The 17639-nt window shown below is 39.3% G+C and overlaps 1 protein-coding gene across 5 annotated transcripts; it reads right to left on the bottom strand.

Moving 5' to 3' along the window:
• Positions 1 to 8609: 8609 nt before the first annotated feature.
• Tnpo-sr (transportin 3) lies at positions 8610 to 17378 on the bottom strand. Of its 5 annotated transcripts, none has more exons than XR_014436430.1 (19): positions 17124 to 17378; positions 16510 to 16713; positions 16223 to 16380; positions 16075 to 16147; positions 15807 to 15944; positions 15521 to 15726; positions 15294 to 15438; positions 15042 to 15188; positions 14708 to 14943; positions 14490 to 14629; positions 14212 to 14403; positions 13792 to 14030; positions 13571 to 13711; positions 13269 to 13480; positions 13010 to 13166; positions 12734 to 12901; positions 12543 to 12655; positions 10130 to 10602; positions 8610 to 10028 (listed from the first exon to the last, which is right to left on the bottom strand). XR_014436430.1 is itself a non-coding variant. In XM_083086983.1 (19 exons), the coding sequence occupies exons 1-18, from the start codon at positions 17247 to 17249 to the stop codon at positions 10212 to 10214; spliced, it is 3186 nt and encodes a 1061-aa protein (XP_082943109.1). In that variant the 5' UTR covers positions 17250 to 17378; the 3' UTR covers positions 8610 to 10028; positions 10190 to 10211. The 5 variants fall into 5 exon arrangements, 4 of the variants coding, with proteins under 4 accessions (XP_082943109.1, XP_082943108.1, XP_082943111.1 ...); XM_083086983.1 differs by having other exon boundaries at positions 10190 to 10602; XM_083086982.1 differs by having other exon boundaries at positions 8610 to 10602.
• Between the last annotated feature and the right edge of the window lie 261 nt (positions 17379 to 17639).

Genomic DNA, 17639 nt, shown 5'->3' with positions numbered 1-17639 from the left:
GAAACACCCTGTATCCTAATCGATCTTTACATCTCAACGCTTGCAAATTCTATTTTATTTCCTTGTACTTTGTTACAAAAATTTAAATTTTGCAGTTTCCTTTAACCATTCTTAGATTTACAATTAATCTAGAAGAATTAACGTGCGGCACACTTTCTAACTTTCGCAACCAACGCTTTTAAGCCAACTGACTGGGGGAGACCGATCGTAAAAGAAAGGAGGGAGAAGGGAAAAAAAAACGCAGGGTGCGCGTTTAAAGCGGTACCATTGACTGGCGTTTTCGCAGTAGTCAGTGGCGGAATTCAAAGTCAAGTACATGGACCTTTGTCCGCTTAATTTGTCGTGCAGCTGAGCGTAATGACCGCGCTTGCCTTTGAACCATACGGTGTGTGAAAACGCTGCCGTCGTCGCGTCGGGAACGCACATTTCCACACTTGTACGCATAACCGATGTGCGTAAAGCGAAAGGGAAAAGGAGCGTGTGTACACCACGTGTACATCTTCGTATGTAAAAACATGTCTTTTGGCAATGTTGCATTTTCGCGAAATAGTAGCACATCTAACAATAAGTTAAGATACATGGCACTTGATTAGTCTCTGATATAGTCGTTGAAAATAATAAGAGAGCGAATTATTATATATTATATATTTTTATATATTTTTTTAACATTTAAAATAATTATGTTATATATTATTCATACATGGACAAGATTAATATGTATTTTTTTTTTTACGAACACTTTCTTGTAAAAGTATTTGTTCCTGTTGCCACATTTCTTGGAAAAAAATGATAAAGTTCTTAAAACATTTGATGAATGCTAAGAATAATTAGATATTAAAATCTTCAATATAATATCTCTACGATACAATTATTATATTGATTATTATTATAGCATATAAAAAAGGAAAATTCGAAAACAACAGATATATCATACTTAAAATTAATTAATTTGATTGCCAATATAAAGTGCGGCTGGCAAAGTTATTCCGGTGACGATGACTCGCGAATGAGGAGTTAATATTTCGCTCTATGTTAGCCATGTGACGAGCTTTAAGCGTGATTCACATGAATTGAGAAGAAAACTTGGCATTACTTGGCGAATTCATTGCAACAATGGCAAAGCCCGAGAACTCCCACATGTTAATTTCACCGACGCGTCTAGAGTCCTTGGAAGTCTATAATTACACGCCGTTGGAAGTGAAAGAAATTCCCGGCAGGCCAGCGTCCATTGTTGTTGCATCGTCGGGCCAATTCTTTGTTCGAGACTCAAGCCTCTCGATCGCAATTTTTCGGAAATGCCATTCACATTGCGCTCCCACTGATCATGCATCTTTCATCGCGCGTTAGAAGCGCCAATTTAGCTAAATGCATTTAGCGTTTAGAGGAAAAAAAGTCGATTAAATAATTCATGGCACCTGGACATGGTACATGGTGTATTCCCTTTCCTCTCGGGATGCGAAAATGCATCTTCTCCGAGGCCAAGTAAAATATTTAAAGAGGACGGGCAAGCGTCGAAGAGCTGTCTAGAGGAAGAAATGCGACCGATGTTTTCGCGAAGGTTGCTAGGGTTTCTAGCACTTCTACTCTAGAGGAGAGGAAAAGAAAGCCTATATAGCGCAAGAGTGCGCTTATAACGCGAGATTGGGATTCGGTCTAGCTTCTGCCCCCCCTCGGAGGGAGTCCCCCTCAGATTCCCCGCTGAGAAGACGACTGACCAGACTTACCCGGCGACGATTTTTATTGCTCGTCGCCCGCAGAGTCCCGTCGTTCTCCTCCGCGCGAACTTTCTATGTCGGGGATACCACCCACAATTCACCATGTTAATCATCGAACGCTCGCTTCTTTCGCTCCTCGTTCAATTCCGACCTACACCAGCGATTTGTCTTTATTCTGTCTAAAATCGCATGAAGGAAACGTGCGAGGATTTTTAATTTTTATAAAATAAAAAAATGCAAGCGTGCATTATTTAAACAATCTAGATTATGGCTTCCGAGACGATGAAACAACTCGGAGCATAATGCTCGGTGGATTGTTTAACGTTTCACGGTGCGTCGTTACCTCGTGCATAGAGGCATCTGTAAACGATAAAACTTGTATACATTCAGTGTTTAATGCCACGTGATGACGGAGTCCCGGAGAAAGAGAGAGTCCCTCTCGCTCAATGTTCAATTTCCTCTCTGATTTTTAATTTAACTCCGTCCAACGTGGACGCATATACAGTGTCTTAAAAAAACTCGCACCATCAATGGCTTCGGTCTGTCAGACTAAATTTTTTTTTTCATGGCAACACGCCTCGGTGCCTCGTAAAACCGATAGCTCGCCTCTTTTTATCTCATTAGCGCCGTTTCTCTTCTTTTTTTTCCCCTCTTCTCTCTCTTTTTCTTCGACGTCTCAAATGCATATTGCAATTGCGACACGAGATGATGCTCGCTCTTCGGAACGACCCTGACGGAGTCCTCGAATAGCCCTGCAGACGGACACGATGACTCGATTGCAGTAGCGGATATGAATTTCACGAGCGCCGATTTTTGTCTTAAAAAAATATTAGAACGATTGTGATCGATGGACGACTTCACAAATTAATTAATATATATTATATTTTTTTGAAGTAATAAAAAAAAAATTTCCTAGAAATCCAAATCTAATATTGAAGCTCTTTGTAAAATAACACTAAAAAAAACCTTACAAAGGTAAAAAAAATGTACTTGGCGTCACGACGCTACCGCGTCGCTTGATCTCGTATCTGAAGAAGCACCTAATCAGGAAATTATTACAAACGGCAAAAATTTTTTCATCCCAATCCCGCGATAAAGCAGGTATTACATATACATGATCCGGGGCCGGAAGTGCGACCGGAGCCGCGTATCCGCGCGAAATCGACGGCAGCCCTTCCTGCGGCACGCAATTAATCCTCCTGGCAAAGCGTGACTCGCAAAAGGAGAAAGAATCGTTCGCTCGTCTACGTCTCGCTCGTCTTAAGTATCACGGCGCGGCCGAGGATCGTGTTCGATTTATTCGATTAAGCGCCGGCCGACAATAAAGATCGGGCGACAAGAAGCGTAGCGTAAAGCCCACGGTCGGTCGTGATATCCGGCCGCTCGGAAACCATCCGTTCGACCGGTGCTCGATATACAGGGTGTCCCAGACTTAACGAATCAGCCGTTAAGCAGATTCCTGAGATCACTTGGAGATAAAAATTCTAATACCAAAATGTTGAGGAAGACTTCATAAAAATGCCGACTACTGTCGCATCGAAGACACAATCGCGCTCACTGCAGAATCCTATTTTTTATTTTATATCGATCCCTCTATCGATATCGATTTTATCGCGCTGTACGCGGGTCCCTTGATGCGCATGTCCCTGAGCGTAGGAGAACGTAACGCGCCGATTGGTGGTATTTAATCTTTTGTAGCGCCGAAACTATACCTTCCTCAACATTTTGGTATTAAGATTTTCGTTTCCAAATGATCTCAGGAATCTACCATTAACGGCTGATTCGTTAAGTCTGGGACACCCTGTATACACGCGATTCCGATTCCAGATAACCGCGTGCCGTAGTTTTTGCGGATGTCACCGGCCGCTTTATGGGACACACGTACCCCTGGAGGGATCGGACGGCGTGATATAAATGCGATGTTAAGATAACGACGCGTCGTAAAACGCGCGAATCGGACGTTAATGTGTCGCCGGACTAATAATTAGGGTCGACGTTGCGTTTCCTTCGCGCTTGGAGCTGTATCTTGTCCGTGCGATCGCTTTGATTTTTTTTCTGAAAATTAAAAATAATGTTTATTTATTATATATGTGTTTTATTGTTTTTAAAAAAATATATTATTATTATTATTATCCAGAATCCATCAGGAGCGTAAGGTTTCAGCAAAAGATTTCCACGTCTGCCTATTCCTCGCTATTGATCTTAGTACTCTGTGAGTTCCATTCGAAAAAAATATATATTTTCATTGGAAATATATATTTATTTTTGAAAATATATAGTCCATTTTTTTAGAGTTATTGAGCAACGAGCTGGATTTTTATGTCGCGAATTTACTTGGAGCGTTTCTATATCGCATACCGGCTCTCGAGTGCCTTAAGAGTCTGTCCTCCACGCAGCTGGTACGTAAAATGCAGGTATGCACGTACAATATACAGGCTGCAGAAATGCGTCGCGCTCGCGATAAAGAGAAACGTGCGCGGCAAATCGATACCGCCTGTGACACGCGTTGCGGTAGATTTCCAAAAGGACACAAGCAGAGCTCGGAGATAAAGCAAAGAATGGAAATACCGAGCATATCGGTGGGCTTTTAGTGCGGACGTCTTCCGACGTTTCCATTCTTCAATTGCGATAACGTCGAAGGACAGCTAGCCATAAGCTTTTCGAGCTGTACCGTACATGTGTTTTCGAAATAAGATTCGAATATCTCTCACAAAGAGAGAACTTCTTTGGGATAATCTTATTTTTTTGGAAGTTTCAAGTTTCTAAAGAAATATTTTTAACAGAAATAGATTAAGAGGATATTTTTTTAGGTACATCGTATATATTGCATAAATCAATGTCACGCCATCAAGGTTGAATTGGGTGAAAAATTTATCGATTTAACACGTTGATGTAATTAAGATGGTTAATATAATTCCGAAAAATGGTGAAGGGCAAATCATATATTCGAGCGATATGACGTAGAGAGAGGGAGGGAGGATGAGATTTGCACGGATTCCGAGCCCATTATCCATCCATTTTCAGGCGGTACAGAAAATTAGGGAGGTGCACCGGTGGTCGCGCCTGAAACGGTGTGTCGTTCCTCGTTTCCCCGCATCTCCCCCCCCACCAGAAATGCACTTGGGCATCGATCGCGCGCGCGTTTATGGGCGGCTCGGCGAGAGCAGAAGCGGCAGAAGTCTCTCTCGATCCTCGACGACTGTACGCGCGGCCAAGAGGAGAGCGTATCCCGGCGAAAAAAATCGGAAATATCGGTCCTCTCGCGCGAATCCGCTTGCAAAGCGTCAACATAAGATTGCGCGATGTTAAATGTCACAATAGGCTCGTAGGTGACAGAAGCAGAGAGAGAGAAAGATATTCATATGCATATCGTACGTTAAAAAAGACTTCCATTAATGCTTGGTTTGATTAATCTGTAAAGGAAACGCGATATCAGTTAAAAATATACATTTGTTATCTGATTCGCACATATCCTTATCAATCGCAATCGAGAGAGATCGATCTAACGACGCGATAATAATAATAATAATAATAATAATAATAATAATAATATAATAATAATAATAATATGTATGTATGAATGAGGCTAAGAAAATATTGTAAACCAAGTCCCGCTTCTTGACTAATGTAAAGTTGAAGTGAATAAAGTTTATATATAATAATAATAATAATAATAATAATAATAATAATAAAGAAGAAGCTCGAAATTAAATGACGAAAGATGGAGTAAAAGCGCAGAGTTTGACAATCGGAAAAATGACGAGGGATGGCGGAAAGGGGGGAAAGGAAGGAGATGGTGACCTTAGAGGGTGGCTGATCGTGGGAAGGAAAAACGAGAACATTGGCAATGCGACGATACGCAGGCAGCGTAGCGCAGCAGAGCGACGGCGCCGCCGAAAACGCGTCGGAGCGACGACGTCGACGTCGGGCGTGGCGGATAACTGACCTCGCCTCGTCTGGCCCGGCCGCCCCTGACACCCCGTCGACGGCCGCGTCAGTTCCCTACCGTTCCTCTCTCTCTCTCCCTCCTTTACGTCCCCTCGCGCCTCCATCTGGCACCGCGACGTCGACCAGGAACGGCACGATCGCATGCGCGGCCCGATTGCTCATTTATGAGAGAGATACGCCTTTCGTCTTTATTTATTATTCCGCGTCCGAGGTGCGGAATTGCGGAGAAGCGCCGCGAGCGATGTTTGGCTTCTCGAATAAAGGAAGGCTGCGTAATGTATGTGCGCCGATAACTGACGGCTCGTGCGAGAAGTTTGTTAAAGGAACACCGAGGGATCTCTCGACAATGGGAGCCTCCTTTTTTATTTCTTAATTCTTGATTTATAAAAAAAATATACGCGTTTCTCGAGGACATCGATGGAGACGATATTAAGAAATATGTTTAGATTTTATTTTATTTTTTCACAGATTAATTAGATTTTAGGTTCTCTTCGATCTTCTCGTTTACCTTTCATTTGACGCGGTAACTTTAGCCGCGTTGCATATATGTTTGATAACTGTCATGATAATCCGCAAAACGAGATTGCGTAATCGTTGTCTATCTCCAATTATAATTGATATTGTGGGCACGTCGGATTTAATTTCCATATTTAATCCTCCCCCTCAATGGCCTGCTGATCGATTTCCGTGGTTGCTATTAATAAACCGATATAATTTGATTTTATTAGTTTCGTCCCTCTATTCAATTATCCAGTCCGAATGAAATTATAGCGCTTCTCAAAGTTCTTGACATGCCGTATACGTCTTCCCCCCCGTGAATTAACTTTCCGCCTTAGATCGCGATATAATCCGCGGTAGAAACCGACGGTAGAATCCAGTTCGGCCTCGTAAATTCATCGAGACCGGTTCGCGGTATTGGTTATTCGCGAGCAATCTGGTTACGACGCGAAATAAAAACGAGATAAAAAAACCGGAGAAAGAGAGAAAAAAAAACCGTCGAGAATAGCGCCGTCGACGAGGATCATCGATTGTATCTCTATCGGGGGAGGAAAAAAAAAAAACAATTCTCCCGTGGTACAGTGTCGCCGGTCCCGAAATGATTTCGGCGAATATTCATTTTTCCTCGACGCGCGGCACCCTCTGGCGCTCCGACCCTGCCTCCGAGCCTCCCGCCGTCCCTTTTTCCCCTCCAACCCCCCCCCCCTTCGGACGCAACGTCGCGCTGCACTTTTCCCCCCCACTGCCAGACGATCCATCCGTATCCCGCGCAGCCCTTCCCTCGTCGCGCGAGATCGTCCCCTCCAGCACCCTTCGTGCCCCCCCCCCCCTCGCCGGCTCGTATCGTTATCCCGCCGTCGCCGCCGCCCCACCTCGCGGCCCTTCCGCCCCCCCGGCACCCCCACCCCCTCGCTGCCCCTCGCCTGACGCGCGCGATCTCTCGCGCACCCCGACCGATCGGCAGGCACAGACGGCTGGCGGTCTGGCCGTCTGGTTGCCCGGCAACGCGGCGCTGCCTGCCTGCCTCGATGCCGGCATCGATGCGAGAGGGTGCATCCAGCCAGCCGGCGGCGATCTCGGGATCCGCAATCGCGCAAATTCCGAGAAGAATTCCCGGCCGCCGCCGGGAGATCGTCTCCCGCGTCTCTGGAGCCGGAGTCGGCTTGACCTTTGGCGGCGCGACACGCGCTCTCCACCTTCCGGCCGCTCTCCCGTCACCCGCCCATTAAGCTCGGGGCCATTTGATCAACGCGACATTCTGCCGCGCAAAAGCTCGCGAGCGATGTAATTTTTCTTTTTCATCGAATCATTCTCGTCGATTGTCATCGGCGCGTTGTCTTCCTCGCTGCCGCCGTTTCGGCTACGAAACGTGCTCTTGAGGTACGTCGGACGCGAATACGCGGGACTTGGTTTATCGAGCGTCCTGGATATTCGCGTTAAAAGTGAAGGAGGTATTCTAGAACCGGGTGCCTATATTTAACGACGAGGATTTTGCCCGTTAATTACTCGTCACGGAACTATCTTCGGCATGAGACCGTTATCTTTAACTCTGTCCCATATAGCTTTAATTAGAGTATCGTTCCGAGATTGTAGAATCAAACGAACACGAGCCGCATATTCACGTGATGGTACATTTGCAAGAAACGCTATCTCTAAATTTTCTTAATAAATTATCCTTTACCAAGCTTGTAATTTTTGCTTGTAAAAATATTATTGAATATTCAAATAAAAAAAGATGGTTAATTAAAGGAAAAGATACAAAGAAAATAGAATTGTGCAATCTAAAAAAACAGTATATTTTGCGGTATCAAAATTATACGTTCAATAGTACGTTTGTGTATTGATGATTAATCAGCTGATGACGAGAAGAGTGTCACTTCTCGATACACGCGTCAGCGAGACACGTCAACGTTCTCGTGAGTCACTCGCAGCCGGCTTTGACTCAGACGCCGACTATCGCGGCGATTCAATTAACGGGGTTGCACGTAATTGCTTAACCCGGTCAATTAACCGAACGAGGAACGATCCTTTCGCGCCGAGGAGAGACAGAAAGACACGATGAGCGAGGATCGTTGAAGACGTGTTTATAGAGGTGGGAATGTGACTTCGAGCTCGTCTTTTTTATCTTCTATAGTCGAATTTCTTGCAAAATTATTTTGAGTATGTCGGTCAAAACGCCAAGGGGCGGAAAAAGAGCGCAATGAACGAAGGAGGGAGATTGACGCAAATCCCGATTCTTCCTGGAACGCGGTGATCGCATATGGGAGAGATTACGGACGTGTAGAGACTCACGAAAAATAATTGCTCGCATTAACACAACGAAGAAACCGTGCCCCCGTTTCCCCCTTCCCTCCACTCCATGTTAATCATCCGATGAGCGCAGAAAGGGCAGGGGATATATTCCCTGTTTTTATCTTGCAGAGATAGCGACATTATTTAACATTGTAGTTGTGCAACATAATTTTTACTATGCATTTTGCAATAAAATATATATAAATATAAATACAGAATAGAGAGAATATACATGATATCTTGCCATTATTATTAAGAGTTATAAGTAGAAATCTTCGACTTTTTTTTCCTCTTTTAAACGAATCCAGGTTGGTCAATTCACGATATCGTGGCTGCGAAGAGAAGAGAGGCTTACTTTCTTCTCGAAGAAGTGGGCAGGTAAACGACATCCCGTCGTTCCACGTGCCTTTGAGGATTTAAGCGCGAGTTTTATCCGCTTTTGTGCGAAAGCAACGGACGGCGTAGGCAAAAGTTCTTCCTCTTCTATTTTTTTATTTTTTTTTTTCATCGATATTTGTCCCTTTCAGGACACGATGCCACGTACTGGCAAAGTTGCGCGGCTTCCTGAAACGGCTAGACAATACCCCGGAAAATGTCCTTTCGGTAACTGCTTACCTACCTACCCTCTTTCGCTTTTCCCCGGTTTTTACATTTTCTATCTTTCTCGCTTGCTAGACGTCATCGAAACTCGCACGCAACGCACGCATTCGCGCCGTGGAAAGCCGTGAATGGTACCGCGGTAATGTTAACGCAGATATGTATATACGAGTGTCGTTATATGTATATATATACGCTATATACAGGCGTGCCGTCAATGTCCGCAAGCGGGGTCTTTTATTGATAGACAACAGCGACGACACACATGCGTGTCGAGTGGGCGTCGATGGCTGTCGTCGTCATAGCCGGCGACGAGACGCGTGACGCACGCATGGACATTTGGCTTGGGATAGGATTTTTGGGATATTCGTCGACGTGAGTAATCGCACCTTAAAGTGCGTATTAATACGCACGCGAGAATTGCCACTAGTTTAATGCGTCGAAATGAGGACACGACGAGATGATATTCCGATGATTGAAGACGGTACATTTGTATATCTTGGAACATTAATAGTTTCTTGAAACAAGAAACGTGTAATTTCGTTCTTAGTCTTACTACAGTATAACATGGTTCATTACGCAGTCACGTACATATGGAATTAGTGTAATAATATTAGAAAAGGTTGATAAGTACGCATATATATGTTTTGCCGTTCGAGCGACGAGTGAATGGAGAAAGCGTCGCGAAGACGACCGCACGGCTGCTTGCAACATTCCTTTGTTAGAAACCAATTCCTTAGCCAATAAGGTCCGTCTGCGCGCGTCTGACTCATAACGCGACCGCCGAGTGACTCAGGCACCGAGACCGCCAGCAATGTCCTGACGGGGAGGACGTGGCATATCCGAACTTGCATCCAACGCTACGCTGTTTACTAAATTCTCAGAATGGTCGTTTTCTACGATACCATAAATCGGATACACTAGAATGTCCTGTTGTAAGATGCCTTCTGAGAAGCCTGCTTCACTCTCTGGGTTTATCTAGACAACAATTTTCTATTTAATATAAAGAAATAAATTTTTAGTATAGAAAGTAAAATTAAAGATTGTATAAATGGATGACGAATACATAAAATATGTACCTCAGATTGATAAGATAATACATGCTCGATTAGTAATAGTAGATAATTAATATAAAATACTTTCAGGGCAGAGTTTGACGCATCACTCGGGCATGTACGACGGTGGTGATATCGTGCACCGCCTCGTGAGGAGAGAAAAAAGTCGCAGCATGACTCGAACGCGCGGCACCTGCGCGCTCGCCTTCCCTCTCGGCAGCTCGAATATTTCCGGCTCACCTTGCAACCGAGAACACGCCGCTCGAACGAACGGTGCATCGCGCAGCTGGCGAACAGATTTTTTTTGTCTCCGATGCGTCCCCCGGCAATCAGTGTGGCGCATTATCACGTCACACTGATCGACCGTCGCAGTCGATCCACCTGGCCGCCCGATTTCACTCTTGCTGGCCGCAAAACGACGGGCATAGCTTCTCCGATGCTGTCTAGCATTTCGCTGATTCTGGCTCGAGACTACCGAAATATCTGATATTCTATAACTGAAAAGCGTACGTTTCCGTAAAAAATATCACTTTATTCGAGATTTCATCGAAGAATTACCGTTACTATGAAACAAAATGACGATTAGCGCTCAACGTAAATGCTACAGTATTTGCAGAAATACTGTTGTCGAGTTAACGAACTTCAACATCGACGTGTTATATCATATATATATAGTAGTAATACATTATAAACATTTCGTTCTCTCTATTGTTACTTAATTCTTACTCAATTATTTCATTTTATACATTAACATTCCACGAAAAAAGAGCGGTACCTAATATTTGTCGTATGTAAACAATATGTACATTTAAACATTAGATTCAGAGCGTAAAACTAGACAATATAACAATTATGTTCATATTCATTCATAGATGAATGATTCTATCATTATCATCGTTCGATCGAATGTATTGCAGTAACACAGCAAGGTGATGCCTGTTACTTATCTATTATGTATATGTATATTACACAAATATTAGAATATACTTATATATAAAATACATATTTACTCTACAGATATATTTTATATATGTAAACATGGAAAAATTTATATAAATTTCTCAAATTTGTGTTATGTGAATAATTACATTCACATCAATGTCATTACAAGAGAATTTTTTTGCCATTACACTATAACAGATATAATAGATACAAATCTATTAATATCTATTAATAATATATAATAGATATAAATCAGTCCGCGTCTTAAAGAATCAGATAAATAAAAAGTAATTATTGTTCAATTTAAAAACATGTGCTTAATAATATTTTGCAATATTAACTCAAAAGTAATGATAGAGGTTTGATCAATTTTTGCATAGATTTCTGTTTTTAATTAAAGTCTGCAAACATAAATTTGTATTAATTTTTCAGATATCTTCATTAGATGTTCATATAATACATTTACAAGTGCCTAATTAAAAATTATTTTAGTTTTTGAAATGTGTGCTTTTCATATATTATTTGTTATGCAAGTTGAACAAATACCATTAATTATTCTTGAATGTTAGAAACTTGACTAGTTTTTTACACCGAGCAAATGTAATTACATTGAAATAATAGTCAAGACTTAAAAAAAATACTATCAAATTTTTACAAATAATTAATAGAATATTTCATGCATAAATATAATTAATTCAGCATGATCCATTTAATTTATAATCATTAGCACACACATCTCCATCAATTCTGTTTACGTATTTATCATTTATAGTGTATGTCTGCAAAATATTTAATTTTTGTTTTATTAAAAAAAGTTGATCGATACATTAATCCTTTGGTGTTTCTGATCAAAATATCAGAGAAAATAAAAAAAATAAAAAAAAAATAAAAAAAAACATTTCTTTATAGACACATAGAAATTTGTCTACATTTAGCAATAAATATTGTATAGATATATGTTCTATACAAATCAATTTAAAAAATTAAAATAATTTTAATTATTAAAGATAAATATAAAAATAATATAAAGAATTTCCTATGATATATACTTGTAAATTGTATATGTACTTGTAAAAATGATATATGCCCAAATACGATGTATAAATGTCAATAAAAATATTTTGCAAACATAACCATAGGTAATAAAAACATAAAAATCTAAGTAATTTTTTCCTACTGTTTCTACAGCACCTTATGATACTCACTTTTCGCTGTTTCGATATTCTTATTCTTTACATAGTAATTGAAACTCTTGCTGGAAGATCTTAATAATGTGAATTTTTAAGAAATTTTATGAATAAATATATATTATATATTTTTTTATTATATATAATATATATTATATAACGGATTTTTAACGATACAGGCGTGCGAAATTTCGTAGGGCGATCGTAACGATTTTTGGTGTTTCTGACCTAAATATCGGAGAAGATAAAAAGATGTAAGTATAAATTAAATACTACATTTTAACATTGACGCATTGTATGCTACGTACCTCGTGACTGTATTGTGAAATTCAGTTAGCTGTTCGGATGTGGCTGTAGGAGCTCCGCCCGCGTTTTGCGATGGCATCGTTAGAATAGCTTCCGCTAACCATTTCGACATAAGCTGAAAAATATGAAATGAAAATTATGTATGCGAGATGCACGAAAAATGTGTTATAAAAATTGATAAAATAAATCTTACATCTGTATCATTTCGTGTAAGTTCTATAATGACATCAGCCACGTCGGATAACATGTAAGAAGATAGTTCAAATACTGAAGCATGTAGTAATTTTATAACTAATGTTTGGCCTTTCTCTTGCAATATATTTTGTACCAATTGTCGCCGTATCGTATAATCCGATCGATCCTAAATACAGATAAAAATATGATGTAGATTGAGCTCTATATATGAGTCACATGTGCATAAAGAAATTTTATTTTGATGTTTATTCTCACAACATGTCTAATGAATTACCTTATAACTGCGACCACTATGTAAGAAATCGTAAAAGAATTTCATTACTGAACTGTTGGCATCTCGATGATCCAAACTGCAAGCCATTATAGCGCAATCTACAATGCTTCCGATAACGGGAGAATGCAATAAAGGGACAGGGGCTCTTTGAAGAAACCTTTTGTGCAAAAAAATACGAAACATTATAAAAGTATTGCAAGATATGATTCGATAAAAGCACTGATAAATATTATCAATTAATTAATCATTATAATCTCACCTGGCGCATAACCTGAATAGATCATCTACTGTGTCAGGATGATTTTTCAAGCCATCTTCTTGTTCGAGAAGAGCAAAGGTGGGACAAATAAAGGCTTGCAACATATTTAATAGATTACATATACATTCCGAGTCAGTCGCATATTCGTCCACCAATATAGAACCAAGATACAAAAAACAACTATGTTGATGTGCCGTATATAATGGTACGATCTGTGTGGAAATAAAGACAATTTATATTTATGTATTAAATATAAATAAGATATAACAATATCATAATATAGTCGAAAAATTATACAATACCTGTTTTACAATCGGTTCAAGTAATTGAGCAGAATGTTTGCCTACGCAGCGTACTGCAAAACGTATGCATCTACAACATCTCTCTATAACTCTTACATCCCGTTGATATCTTTCGCACACATTCGACAATACTGGCCACATCTATAAATACAAATAATGATGTAATTCGTACAAATGTTATTAGTATCTTAGAAAGACTTTTCGTCTTTAATAACACTCACTTCAATGACCACACTTTGACAAGGATGAGGTTTATTGGGATCGTCAATTTGAGGATTAGTGTGCTTAAATATAGCAGCTAATCTATCCAGCCATATCACAGGATCAGTCTTGGTTCCTCTCTCGATTGGAATATTATCCGCGAGAAGCGCCCATAAGGAACTCGCTTGAAAACAGCACAATTCTCGCATTGCCGTAGTAATTTCCTCATGTGGTAATCTCGCCAAAATTATCGACACTCCTATTACACGACACACATATAATACAACGCTATACACAACATATAATATAATATAACGCTTCTCATATAGGTTTATTAATGCGAGAAAATTAATAGATAATAAAATTATAAAATTATGTGTATTTTTATGTATATTTATATTTGTATTTTATTTATGCAAATAATACAATTCATTAAATACCTTTCAGTAGGCCAATTGCTGCATCATTACTGATAGGAAAATTGTCAAGAGAACGCGCTATTTGCAAAAGTCCAGAAAAGTGCGAGGCCATATGTAACGGACAAGCTGTACATATGCTTAACAGTGCACCCGAGGCCGCACTTCCTAAACCCTTTTGATTTAAACATGCTAGGAGGAAATTTAACACTGGTTCTGAAATAATGAAAAATTTTGATATATCACTATGCTATAATGGAATATACATCTAAATTGATGGCAAATGTTTACTAAAGCGTTACCTAATGATTGTGGATGCCTATCTATCCATTCGCATAGTTCGCCTAACAGGAGAATGCTAGTATAGCGTACAGCTATGTGAGTATTTTCTGGTAAATTAAGAATAGCTTCTACCACTTTTGGAACTACGTCATTTTCTTCTCTATAAGAAAGTCAATCATTATTATGTTTAATCTCCAAGTTATCTCTTGTTTCATAATAAATAAAAAAAGACACATACGGCAAAATGTTTTTCGCCACTGCTTGCATTACGAAAAGTGCAGCCTCTGTGGAATCCCAGGTAGGTGTATGTACAAGTTGGCCCTGTGGTCCAGGTCCTCCAGTCAACGACGAGAACATTTGTCGGAAACAGTGGCTGCTTCCAACTACAAACACTACGTCTTTTATCAGATCCGAAACGCGGTTTCGAAAGTCGGCAAATTCCTCTCCTCCTCCTCCTTCTTCCACGAGGCCCAACTAGCAATTAATGTAATTAAATTTTTGTAATTATCAATCTATTGTCTGTGTCATATAATATTACTGTCATTTAATAAAATCTTAGTATAAATACTGACATGGTCTGGTTCCATTTGGCAATGTCTACAAAGGGCACCAATCAGTCTCTCAATATGCGGCCGAAATACAATATTAAGATCATCCCTATTTTTCTGATAAAGAATTTCCGATAGTCGATACCACAGGTTAAAAGTTATTTGTGCAACCTTAGTAAAAAATGTTTTATAATCAGTGATGAAAACATTTTGATTCAAGGAAAATATTTACCTAATAATATTGAATCAAAATTTATACATTTTTAATATATTTACCTCATAATCATGATGACCAACACATGTGAGAACAAGGTCCAAAATTTGTGTGGCATAAAATTGCCCCCCACGTTCACTACCTGCTATCATAAGTTCCAAAAACGTTTCGGCCAATTCCGTAAATATCCGACAATAATTTATAGATCTGTAATATATTTAATGATTTAAAATATACTTATTTTATGCTACAAATAGTTGACAATACTTGAATATACCAAAGAATTTACTTTTCCATATCCTCATGCGCAACAGATAAATGATATGGTTGTTCTAAATTCATCACACTCGTGAAAACACATAATTGCACTTGCTGCAATTGAGCGCTATTGTTGCTACCACGACTGGTATCTTCTCCCAACGTCTGCAAAATTACGCAGATGCAGTCAGTAGCCGTTTCATGCAATTGCGAACCAGCCATATGATTGCTAAGAACCTATAAGATAAAATTATTAATTAAAAGAGAACAGAAAATAATTTTTTCCAAAAAATTCTCGTTATCAGCAAGAGACTCACTTGCAAAGCATAAGTAATTACATCGCTGGAGGGTATAGCTTCGAGCGGTATTGCATGAACAGTTATCCAACTGGTAAAACATCGCAAAATAGTCACTCGAATTTGTACATTATCACTGCCATTTTTTAGGCACATTTTCTGCAATTACACTATATATGAAATATTGAATAACTAGTATTGAAATAATAGGAAGGAAACGTCCACTCATTATCATACATATATACATCAAATGAAAAATTCTTATATATATTATCGTTATTACACATACTAGAAATTCTGTCACAGTATCTGCACTTGTATTAAATTCGAGTAACATATGATGTCTTCGATTAGCTCCCAGCCTGGATAAAAATAAAACAATTATAATTCTTTGAATGCCACTTTTTTAACATCAATAAATGACATTTAGACCATACCTAAGCGATCTTGAATTTGCTTCTTCAGGAAGTACTGTCAGTATTTCTAGCAGTGGCCAGAGATTTGAAGTGCTTGCTCCAAATCTGTTAATTAAATCCACTACTGGTTTTTGCCACGATGTCATTTGTAGGACCAAATCTGCCAGTGCTAAACATAACTGTAAATAAGAAGATTTAAAACTATTAATAAAAATTATGGGTAAACTTAAATAGCAAAAAAATACAGTCATAAAAATTTATCAAAAAATATAAAAAAGGTAGTGTTATAAAAAAAAATATATAAAGACCTGTGTAACAATAGCAGAATTAGTATGTTCATTAATTTGAGATATATGTTCCAGTAAGGAATCTCTTAGCGAAATGTGAGCCTCTTGAGGTAATTCGTGAAAAGAGAATTGTATTTTAGTGCGCATAGTTTGCGCAGCAAAATAACAGGACTCTATATTTCGTTTTTCATGCAGCATTTCATCAGCTATCTTCCATGCGAATACCTATAAAACACATACAGAGATGTATTAGAATCAATTTGTTTTACAAAACCTGAAATATGACAAAATTTGTATATCCAACAGAGTCAAGAGTCGTATCACAATTACTAATTTAATGGATTAATAGATCCATTGAATCTGATAGATAAAAAATATGAATGAAAGGTACAATTGGTTTAATTTAATTCGTTCATTATTTATCAAATACATTCTTTTGACAAGAAAAACACCCTTGATCCCTCTTTCAGGTTAGCCTCCCGACACACTCATCCTCGATGCGGGTAACACCGCAAAAGGTGAGAAATTTGCACACTTGCACATACTCGAGACGAATAAGATGTGCGCGAGGAGAGATAACGAAAAGGATACATTCTTTTTCTCAAGAACCGCAAAACAATATAATATAGGCTCACCGATTTCTGCAGTTCCCCGAGCCATAACGACGCTTTTCCTGGCTCGACCGGATTTGTATTATTATACAAAGAGCACACGGCCTGGTAAACGGTCTCCAGGCTCGGCGGCAGAGAGAAACTTGACATTGCTTTAACGGGGTGCGTTCCGTGTTACGCGTGAAACGCATAGACTCCATTACTGTTGCGCAGCGCTTCGAAATCGTGCCGTTTTATCAATGCGCATGAAGCGCTTTATAGTTACTCGGAAGGCGGATATTACATTTGTCGTATGACACATTTTTTAAGCACATTGATTGGCTGCGGGATAGAAAATTTCTAGATTCAAAATATTATTATCCCGTAGCCAATCAATGTGCTTAAAAAATTTGTCGTACGACAAATGTAATATTAGCCGAACGGTGGTCTGCGCATCACCGGCGCATTCCACACGTTGATACGATTTCAAAATGAATAATGTATTAATAAAATAAAAAGAATTTATTATTATATAATAATAATAATAATATATAATAATAA

Source organism: Camponotus vicinus, unplaced genomic scaffold (assembly GCF_025532165.1).
Source record: "Camponotus vicinus isolate PSW18456_S1 unplaced genomic scaffold, iyCamVici1.0 SCAF_13, whole genome shotgun sequence".
NCBI lineage: Eukaryota > Metazoa > Arthropoda > Insecta > Hymenoptera > Formicidae > Camponotus > Camponotus vicinus.
This window is presented reverse-complemented; position numbering and strand designations above follow the sequence as displayed.

Bases quoted from the DNA above. Each gene is read 5' to 3' on its own strand.
- Tnpo-sr (XM_083086982.1), bottom strand. From the start codon at position 17,249: ATGTCAAGTTTCTCTCTGCCGCCGAGCCTGGAGACCGTTTACCAGGCC. The intron at 15,945-16,074 runs GTATGTGTAATA...GTGTAATTGCAG, and splicing joins ATACTGTGACAGAATTTCTA to AAAATGTGCCTAAAAAATGG. The intron at 12,902-13,009 runs GTAATTCATTAG...ATCTGTATTTAG, and splicing joins ATAGTGGTCGCAGTTATAAG to GATCGATCGGATTATACGAT.